At 35.4% G+C, this 10,068-nt stretch overlaps 3 protein-coding genes across 8 annotated transcripts in view; all 3 read left to right on the top strand.

The window, feature by feature from the left end:
- The window catches only part of LOC104785418 (auxin transporter-like protein 2), a 4,615-nt gene extending 3,558 nt beyond the window's left edge, over positions 1–1,057 (top strand). For 2 of the 3 annotated variants that reach the window (XM_010510630.2, XM_010510629.2), the window contains exon 9: positions 615–1,057. In XM_010510630.2, the coding sequence (XP_010508932.1) occupies positions 615–848 (234 nt within the window). In that variant the 3' untranslated portion in view covers positions 849–1,057. Of the gene's footprint in view, positions 1–389 lie in introns of all 3 variants that reach the window. The other variant, XM_010510631.2, reaches the window with a different exon arrangement.
- Positions 3,693–5,747, top strand: LOC104785417 (major centromere autoantigen B-like). 4 transcript variants are annotated; one of them, XM_010510627.2, is made up of 6 exons: positions 3,693–3,823; positions 4,148–4,190; positions 4,539–4,634; positions 4,735–4,956; positions 5,082–5,232; positions 5,314–5,747. In XM_010510627.2, the coding sequence occupies exons 2-6, from the start codon at positions 4,167–4,169 to the stop codon at positions 5,547–5,549; spliced, it is 729 nt and encodes a 242-aa protein (XP_010508929.1). In that variant the 5' UTR covers positions 3,693–3,823; positions 4,148–4,166; the 3' UTR covers positions 5,550–5,747. The 4 variants fall into 4 exon arrangements, with proteins under 4 accessions (XP_010508929.1, XP_010508925.1, XP_010508930.1 ...); XM_010510623.2 differs by having other exon boundaries at positions 4,536–4,634; XM_010510628.2 differs by having other exon boundaries at positions 3,693–3,852.
- LOC104788861 (DNA-directed RNA polymerase V subunit 1-like) overlaps positions 7,792–10,068 on the top strand; it is a 9,335-nt gene continuing 7,058 nt past the window's right edge. The window contains exons 1-7 of the mRNA XM_019245191.1: positions 7,792–8,078; positions 8,467–8,561; positions 8,894–9,020; positions 9,112–9,227; positions 9,334–9,381; positions 9,680–9,844; positions 10,011–10,061. Of these exons, the coding sequence (XP_019100736.1) occupies positions 8,478–8,561; positions 8,894–9,020; positions 9,112–9,227; positions 9,334–9,381; positions 9,680–9,844; positions 10,011–10,061 (591 nt within the window). The 5' untranslated portion in view covers positions 7,792–8,078; positions 8,467–8,477. The remainder of the gene's footprint in view (positions 8,079–8,466; positions 8,562–8,893; positions 9,021–9,111; positions 9,228–9,333; positions 9,382–9,679; positions 9,845–10,010; positions 10,062–10,068) is intronic.

The raw sequence follows: 10,068 nt of genomic DNA, 5'->3' as shown, positions 1-10,068 counted from the left end.
ATTGTGTATGTTCGCATTTGTTTCACGTTTGACATACAAATCATTCGAATTCACAGAGAGATAATGCATGCAATGTGGAGGCCAAGAAAGTTTAAGTACATATATCTATTGGCTACACTTTATGTCTTCACCTTAACCGTTCCATCGGCTATTTCTGTCTACTGGGCCTTTGGAGATCAGCTTCTCACACATGCTAATGCTTTCTCCCTCCTTCCTAACTCACCGTGGCGTGATGCTGCAGTTATCCTCATGCTCATTCACCAGGTTAGTTTCCAACATTTGTATTTTTTTGGGGTTCAATTCAAAATAAGAGGTCTAAACCAGGATCTACCAAACCGGTTTGGTTTGATTTTTTTGGGGTGATAATCTCTCTAATATAATGCATGCAGTTTATAACATTCGGGTTCGCGTGCACGCCGCTATACTTCGTGTGGGAGAAAGTGATCGGAATGCACGAGACAAATAGTATTTTGCTACGAGCGGTCACAAGATTGCCTGTGGTGATACCGATTTGGTTCTTAGCCATAATCTTCCCTTTCTTTGGTCCCATTAACTCAGCCGTTGGTGCACTTCTAGTCACGTTCACCGTCTACATTATCCCATCACTCGCTCACATCCTCACCTACCGCTCTGCTTATTCCCGACAAAACGCAGCGGAGAAGCCACCGGCAGTGATAGGCGGTTGGAGAGGTGCGTATGTGGTGAACGTGGTTGTGGTCGTTTGGGTGTTGGTGGTTGGTTTTGGGTTAGGAGGATGGGCGAGTATGACTAATTTCATTAAACAAGTTGATACTTTTGGCCTCTTTGCTAAATGTTATCAGTGTCCTCCTCCACGGCCCCATCACTGACATTTGTGCTCCGCCCATTGGACAAGGGAGTGTTTCTGAGCCAACAACAAATTGTTGGGAAATCCACATGAACAATGATTTTTTTTTTTGTTTTAATGATCTTGAAAAGAAAAATAAATGTACTCTTTCCTTTTTTTTTAGTGTTTTATGCACAATGAACTTTAAATTTTCAACTTGAGATATATATATATATTTAAAAAGTCTCTACACTCCCAAGTCCCAATTGAATATATAGTTGCTATTGCAACGATAGATTTGTTTAATAATGTTTTTTTTTTTTTTTTTGGTAAAACAAAGGGAGACAAACCCTCCCTTACTTATTAAACAGAAACAAAATTAAACAGCCACCCATCTCGAAGTTGCAGAACCTCTATTATCCTCCATCCAAACAGACCGAAGGCAGTCCGGACAAGAATCAAACAGCTGCAAGCCAGAAGGATGAGTGAAAGCATAGTTTGCTAACCCGTCCGCAAGACGGTTAGCCTCCCTATACACATGTGTAACCCGGACTGACCAGTCCCTAGAAAGAAAGCCATAGCACAAACGTACTAGGAAGGACAAGGGATGAGTATCCTCAATCCCTGTCTTGAAGAACCCCACCACTAACTCAGAATCAACCTCTAACTCCACATGAGTCAGCCTCTTCTCCCATGCGATATGCAGACCATAGTAGATCCCCCAGAGCTCTGCTAGAGAGGCCGTACAATGGCCTATATTCAGTGCAAAACCCTGAACCCACGTCCCCATACGATCTCGAATAACCCCCCCGGCCGTGGCACAACCAGGATTCCCATGAGAGGCACCATCAGTGTTAAGCTTAAACCAGTTCTCCCTAGGCGGAGTCCACGCGATCTGCCTTTCCGCTCGAGCCACGGTGGTTAACGTTCCTCGACCAGTCAGGTTGGCATGATGCACTTCCTTTGCTAGGTTCTTAACAAACTTAACCCTGTCCCTACATTTACTGAGGCCCCCAAAAACATTGTCACACCTCCACTTCCATCCCCACCAAACAGTCATAGCAAATAAAATAGCCCAAGGGACACCATGTCTTATTACCGTGTCTCCCAAGTTCCCTGAAACCCACTCCAGTAGGCTCTGTTCAAAAAACTGACGCCTTCTGTTGAGACTAACAATGCGGCTCCATAGTCCTGACATCGCCGGACAATCACGAAGTACATGAATGATGTTTAATAATGTTTTCTAACCTATAGAATCTTGATACTAGTCACAAATTTCAAATTATTTAGTTTCTTTTGATCTATACGGATAACGAGTTATATTTGATCTATTAGAAACTAGAACAAGTAGGAAAAACCATCTATTAAATATAAAATCACACCCATTCATCTAATCTGTTACACACACAAAAAAAACATAAACGTACTTCTATTTAATCTCAAAACTATCTATTTAATCTCAATTTATATGTCAAACCTTATAATACAATCTTAATTTCTTTCACAGTTGCAAGAAACTTTAGGTGAAATAAAAACCATTAACTAATTATAAATAGTAGTGCCATGTTAATTTAAATTCTTCTAACATTATGATTTAGTACACTTCAGTCCTATACCCACAAAATGAGAATTTTGAGAAATATCCTTTTTACAATACATTTTTTTCCCCAAAAATGTTCGTTTATTTTCAATTATTCCCTTTTCAAAAATGTTCATTTTTTACAAAACCTTTTAGAATATAACATTTTTTATAAAACATTTTAGAATATAATATTCTAAGACATTTATAAAACCTTTAAATATCTATATAAAACTTTATAAAAGAGATATAATTGCAAATAGACAACATATGTGGAAATTTTTTAAAAATAGCTATTAAAATTAATATTTTTGAAATTAAAAAAAAAAAATGGAAGCTTGTTAAGTGATCTTAGTGCACTGGTAAATGGTAAGTTCTTAATGCAAAAGACACCATTACATAAGGGATCAAGTCTCGCTCCCTACGACTGTAGGGATTTGGCTAATGGGCCGGTCTGTTGTGGCTCAATAGTTGACAAAAAAAAAATGGAGGCTTGATGTAGATCTATAAATACAGTCATTGTAAAGCATAAATGGAAAAAATAATGTAAGAGAAAACCCTAGAAACACTCACCCTATTTTAAATGAATCCAGTATTTTTCATTTTCACTCACGCCACTTCGATGTTTCGAAGATACCGAATCTTAAAAATATCAGAAGGTTGACAACCGACATCTAAATCATTGAAGATTTTTTCATCGGTAACTCTTATACCTATTCAATTCATTGTAATTCAAAGTAGTTTTAAAAAAATTATCGTCACTTTCGCTTAATAAAAGAACTTTCTCTTCGATCCGTAGAACGTTTCTTATCCGAAATGAATTTTTGTCATAACAAAAAATATCTTCACTACATTTATATATTTACACTATTAAAAGCTATTCAATTTACAAAATTTATATAATAATTATCTTCGATTAATAATTTTTTTTTCTCTTCTCGATCCATAGAACATTTTCTACCTGAAATGATCTGAAAATTTGCTCAATATTTATATATATATATATATGTATATATATTTATTTGTTTTATCTTATTTTTGCTAATGTATATAGTATTTGATTTGTCTAAAAATGTCTTTTTTTGGGGACAAATATCTAAGTAAGAAGAATTTGTGGCATGTAAGAGGGTTTATTAAATTTATTCGCAAAACCTGACCGGTAGGTTAGTAGTAGTGTAGTAGTAACCAATAAGAAAATGGTTGACTTGAATGAGAAAACAAATACTATATTACATTATTACTACAGTCTACTTGTTTATTTAAATTTTCTCCACTATTTTTAATTATTAATTTTGATTATTTTTTTGCTTTTAATTCTACAAACTCGTCAAAAAAGAGAAGAAGAAGAAGCATCTTGGGACTTGGGAGACGAAGAGGTGATTGGCGGCTTTTTCTTAAGAATCCTTCCTCCGTCGCACGCCGATTGTATCTTCTCCGCCGTAAGCTCTCTCTTTCCTTATCAAAATCTGTAAGAAACAACCCTATCACATTGTCATCTCTGCTGCGTCATGAAGCTGGTGTTTGTGGGTTTTGTTGTATTTCCCTTCTTTAGGTTTGAAATTTTTAGGACACTTATGATTTATATCTAGTGTTACTGCTTTGGAATTTTGGGGAAAAAGCTGAACTTTATGTTTTGTTTCTTCTTTTGTGCTCCAAGTTTGTTCGTCGACAGTTGATTTTGTTGCATAGGGTTGTAAAAAACAGACCACTGTTTGGTTGATTTTAACCCAAAGACTAATACTTTTGTCCTCCAATGTGTCCAGAAGCTACAGAGGGATACAAATGGCTCCCAGAGGAAGAAGAAAGGTATAAGCTTTACTGTTTTTTTTTTTTTAATTTTAAAATGCAGGGTAGCAAGTAAGGTTATGAACTGTTTAGAAAGTATAGTGGGAAAACGAAGAGAAAAACATAGGCATAGACATTAGGGTAAAATAACTATGGAGATAAAGGAGAGAATTAGTGATTTGATATCTTAGTAGACTCTAATGATTCTCAGAACAGTGAGGTGGTGTTTGTTTCTTTTGTTCAAATGATTCTCAGGGAGAAATAGAAATCATGTCTGATGGGTCTTTCTTCTTGTTTGTTTCCTTCTATGAGTGTCTCTCTTTTCTATGGTTTCATATTGCTACTTTTCTTTCCCCTTTCTTGCAGAAGGCTGGATTGATGCGAGAGGATGCAGCACGAGACCGCATGAGAGATCTTGGGTTTGAGGAGCGTGTCATCACTCAGAGTATTAAGGAATTGCTAGAGGTTTGTTCGTTAGTTTCAGGGTCTCCTTTTTTTTTTCCTTCGTTGATAACATTTACCTTGAAACTTTGAAAATAACGCTTATACCCACTTTGGGTTTCAGGTCTATGGTGAAGACCAATGGTTTTTGATTGAAGATGATAGCTATGCTTCCCTCCTTTCTATTTGTCTTGAAAAGCAAGAGAAAGTAAACCAACAACTGGTTGAGGTACAAGCCAACCAATTGCCTGAGAATCAAATTGAAGAGATGGCTGAGGATCAGAACCAAGAAATAGCTGGGAAAGAACAACCTAACCAACTGGTTCAAGAACAAGAAGAAGAAAATGTGATTTGTTGCTTCATTGTTGTGATTCGTGTTGCTTGCATGATGAGTAACTATTACTGGTTTCTTGAACTTGGTATACCCAGATGCTACTTAACTTGGAGCATGATCCATCTTTTCTAATACAGGAGCAGGAGCAGGTGCAGGACATGGATGTTGAGCATGAAAGAGACCAAGCTCATGAGTTATCAATCACTAGCGAAGCAGTCATAGACCCATCATCTGCAACTTTTCATTTGGGAGAAGCATCAGCAGATTTTGCATTATGTCCTGTTGAAGGTAGTAAAAGCTTTTACTCACTGCCATTAACAATCTCAACACATGAAACATTCTTCTACTGAGGTCGAAATAATTTATTAGGTGTCGAGAATCTTCACTGTGGATGGCTAAGTGAGGAGGAGGAAACAGATGCTGAGGAGGAAGAGACGGATCCGAAGGAGAAGGAGAAGGAGACGGAACCAAAGGAGGATAGTGATGGTGATGATGATGAGATCATTCAACTAACTCCAGAACCTCTTTGTGAAGAACTAAAAGAGCTTCTCATGCAAGTACGTGGGCAGAAGAGGAGGAGGAGAGAAACGAGGTGGGACAAGTAAAGGAATCATGAGCTCGTGTAAGTAGAATTGAAATACATATTAGGAAGCTAAGAAGTAGTAACTACTAAACTCTAGCAAGTTAGTATTGGGGGTAAACAGGTGAAATGACCCATCTTGGCATCTTTGGGTGGGTCTTCTTGAGATATTATTGGGTTTTAATATAAGTAATTGATGAACTTGAAATGCAAATTTTCTTTATCACTTACTTGTATCAGTACCAATATTATATCCTGAAACCCACTTATCCAAAGTCGAAACCATTTCATCAACATCTATACTCTATAGTAAAAGTAGTAAACCGAATAGCCTTAAAATTTTGGACCAAATCTGAAAGTCGGTTTAATTGCAAAGATAAGGGTATATGCAAAAGAACCAAAATCAATAGGAGCTTAAAATTCATAATACTTGATTTTTTATTTTCACAAATAAACGTTAACGCATTTTATTTCGTTAGTGGTCAGCCGTTCAATGTTTTTTTCTTCCTTTTTTTTTTTTTTAAGAACAAATGAAATTTTTGGCTAACACATTAGATGACAATTTTGGGTCGAGTGAATAAAGCATTTTATTTCGTTAGTAAGCACAAGTGGTCAGCCGTTCAATGTTTTTTTCTTCCTTTCTTTTTTCTTTTTAAAGAATTCAATGAAATTTTTGATCACTTCCATTTATTATAAAAGTTGGAAGTAAGTGAACGGCTGACCACTTGTTGTGATTATTAACGAAATAAAATGCATCCTTCACTCAATCCAAACTTGTCATCTAATGTGTTAGTCAAACTACAATATATTGCATTAACGTTTATTTGTGAAAAAAAATTCAGTTTGTCAAACTATATTGCATTAAGAGAATTTTATGAGTTCTACCATATTCAAAATTGATTATTTTTAGATGTACCACATTGCAAAACATCTTTTAAAAACTACCATACATTTATTTAAAAATGACCATTATAACTCTCCCACTTGTTTATTTTGCAAAAACATAGAAAAGTGTCTTTAATTATTGTCTATAAAGTTTGTCATTTAGCTATTTGTCTTTTTATATAAGTTCCTCTTTCTAATATAGATTCATTTTACTTATACACATGATATTTACAACCTATTACATGTAGGTCAGTTTGGTCATTTTCTCTTCCTGTTATGGTATATCAGAAAATGTGTTTTCAATTGTGGTAGAACTCAAAAAGTTTGAAAGCAAATGTGGTAGATTTTACAAAATTCCCTTGCATTAACGTTTATTATTCCAAGTTTCAATCTTAACACTAATTTAGAAAAAACATATTTTCAAATAACACTATATTTTCAACCTAAAATAGAGTGATAAATTTGGAATAATATCAGTTTAACATTTTCCTTTTATCTACATAATAAATATTGAAATGTATAATGTATGTTTTGCTTCTACAATAGCAAAGCTTTATGTTTAATTATATACTTAAATATAACTAGTTATCTAGTTAATTTTCTACTTAAAGAATTAGTTTATTTAGTTAATTAAAAAAATCCCTTACATGAGATGAACATATAATGACACAATTATTATTAGCATTTTTGATTTTTTTATCTACAAAATTAATCCACACATTTGTTACCGGTTTTTCAGGTAACCAATTTTTTTTTTTTTTTCTAACACGTTGCTCCCGCCAGATTCTAATCGGATCAAACATAGCGTGTTGTAAACGGAAATGTAATTGTGTTTGTTACCGTTTTTTTAGTATAAAATAATCTTTATCTACTTAAAACATCGTTTCCGCTCATTAAACACACCGTGTTGCAAATGGAAACACTTATTTATGGTGATCGATTTATCTTTTAACACGTCGTTCCCGCCAGATTCTAATCGAATTAAACATAGCATGTTGTAAACAAAAAACGCAATTGTTACAGTTTTTTCAAATATAAAATAATTTTTATCTACTTAAAACATCGTTTCCGCTCATCAAATATACCGTGTTGCAAATTGAAATACTTATTTATGGCGATCGATTAAAATAGATAATAGCGAGACTAAATCCAAAAAAAAAAGAGAGTCAATTGTAGAATTTACACTATATCTTTTATTTGACTACAAAATTTGTGGTTTTGCAATCCTTTATTCTTCTAGATTTTTTTTGTCAAAATATGATCTTGTATTTGGAAAGATATTTGTTTAATCATTTTATCACCATAATTGCATTTTCCCCAAGTGTGACAAAGAAAGAGTAGAGAAAATAAAATTGACATCTTTAGGTAACTGAAAAATTTCCCCCTTTGCATGCAATTTTGGGTTTATAAAGACGGAAGCTTGGAGAGACTGAAGAACAAAAAGATTTTGGGAGAGAGCAGTGTCACTCAAAACCTTCCTTCTCTCGCAATTTCTTCTTTCTGGGTCTCTCTCTCTCAGCTCCGCCATTTTCACTCTCTCTCTCTCACTCAGATTCTCCCCTCTTCTTCGCCTGCGAAAACCCTCGTCTCCCCGACCCGTTGTTTCGTTTGTTCTCCGGGTTCGGGAACCAAACCGGGTCAAATCCTCTGCTGAATCTTCGATTCTTAGGTATTTCTTCTTACCCAACTCGTTTCTTTCGTTGTTTACTGGGAAAACAAAGCTGGATCATGACTCCGTTGAGTGTGTGTTTTTGGGGGTTTTGTGGGTTTGTTGTGGTTTCAAATGTAGGTTTGAAATTTCGGTTTTTTTGGTTTGCTATGTGTTACTACTGCTTCGATTTTGTGTAAGCGAGTGGAAAAATTGTTTCTTTTCCAGATTTGAGAAGTTGTTCTTCGATTTTTGTTTTTTTTGTTTTTTTTGTTCAAAGACTCGATTTTTATTTGGAAATTTATGGGTTTTCTCAAGTTAAAGAGCTCAAAATGTCTTTGTTTCTCTGTTTGCTTTACATCTGCCAACTGCTAACTCGGTTTTGTTTGTGTTTGGTTTCAATTATTAGGGTTTTGTGTCATGGAGGAAGGATCTTCTTCATCAGAAATTCTAGAAGGAGAGATTGTTGGAATCACATTTGCTCTTGCGAGTAACCATGAGATTGTAAGTTATAAGAGTTATACTCTCTGGACTTGATCCATTTTGTTCTGCATCTTTATACCTACCCTCCGTGGATTTGATGAATGTGGTTCCAAGAGTGATAAAAAGTTGCATGTACGGCTTTGTTCATCATGAGTTTTATCAGAACTAAGGATTGCGAATAGCCAAAACCCTCTATGTTTTGGTTATGCTTGCCACTAAATTCATGAATTTTAGTATAATCCTACTCAGCTCTGTGTAATGCTAAGTGCTACACTTTTGCATATATATGTTGTTCTGCGATATATCCTCTGCCACTCTTCTATTTCTCACTGGACTTTAATTCTTTGTTGCAGTGTGTAGCATCGATTAGTGAATCTTCAATCAATCATGCCAGTCAACTCTCTAACCCCTTCTTGGGGTTGCCTCTGGAGTTTGGCAGGTGTGAATCGTGCGGTGCGACAGAGCCAGATAAATGTGAAGGTAATCCAGTTCTGTATTTCCTATATTTTTCTTCTGCCATTGTTTGTTGGAATACTTCTTCAGGTATCGATCTTTGTTTCTACATCTTCAGGTCATTTTGGTTATATTCAGCTTCCAGTGCCAATATACCATCCTGCTCATGTTAATGAACTGAAACAAATGCTGAGCCTTCTGTGCTTGAAATGTCTGAAGATAAAGAAGGCAAAGGTATTACCTCGTTGAGTTTTCTTAAAGTCCATGTGATATGATTTTGTAAAATCTTTCATAAACCATATAAAATCTCGACCAATGTTTTTCACCTTTCTGAGTACAGAGCACAAGTGGTGGTCTGGCGGAGCGCTTATTAGGTGTCTGTTGTGAGGTGAGTAATGCCATATACATTCTGATTGTTTCCTTTTACCTGAAAAGGAAGTTGATAAATGTTTCTTATGGGACCATATACATTCTGATTGTTCAGCATTTAGTTAGTTGTCCAAGTTTTCCGTCAACTAGTTGCATATAGTAATTGTGCTTCTTTTGATCCATTCAATGAAAGTAACAATAATTAATTATTGCGAAGCAGTAGTTATTGGTATTTTTGTGGCACCATGAAACATTAACTGGTTATATGTATTATTGCTGAACGTCTTGGATTTTTAACTGCTGAGTTATTGTATTAGGAAGCTTCAAACATCTCAATCAGAGATAGATCATCGGATGGGGCCTCATATCTAGAACTGAAGCTCCCATCTAGGTCAAGACTGCAGGCGGGTTGCTGGAATTTCCTGGAAAGATATGGTTACCGCTATGGAAGCAACTATACGCGGCCCCTGCTGGCAAGAGAGGTTTTTACTTTCTTCTTCGTGCTTATGTTTCTGTTTATTTAGGATTTTATGGTTACATTCTTTTTGTTTGTTTAAATTCATTCTCTATTTTAAAGATGTTTTGTCTCTGGAAACTGATGATTATGTTCTTTCCGTGTCCTTTTCCATATGCTGGGAAAACAAATAGGTAAAGGAAATTCTAAGACGGATCCCTGAAGAAACAAAAAAGAAACTCACAGCAAAGG

Source organism: Camelina sativa, chromosome 5 (genome assembly GCF_000633955.1).
Source record: "Camelina sativa cultivar DH55 chromosome 5, Cs, whole genome shotgun sequence".
Lineage (NCBI taxonomy): Eukaryota > Viridiplantae > Streptophyta > Magnoliopsida > Brassicales > Brassicaceae > Camelina > Camelina sativa.
Note: the sequence above shows the minus strand (reverse complement) of the source record. Positions and strands in the feature narration are given on the sequence as shown.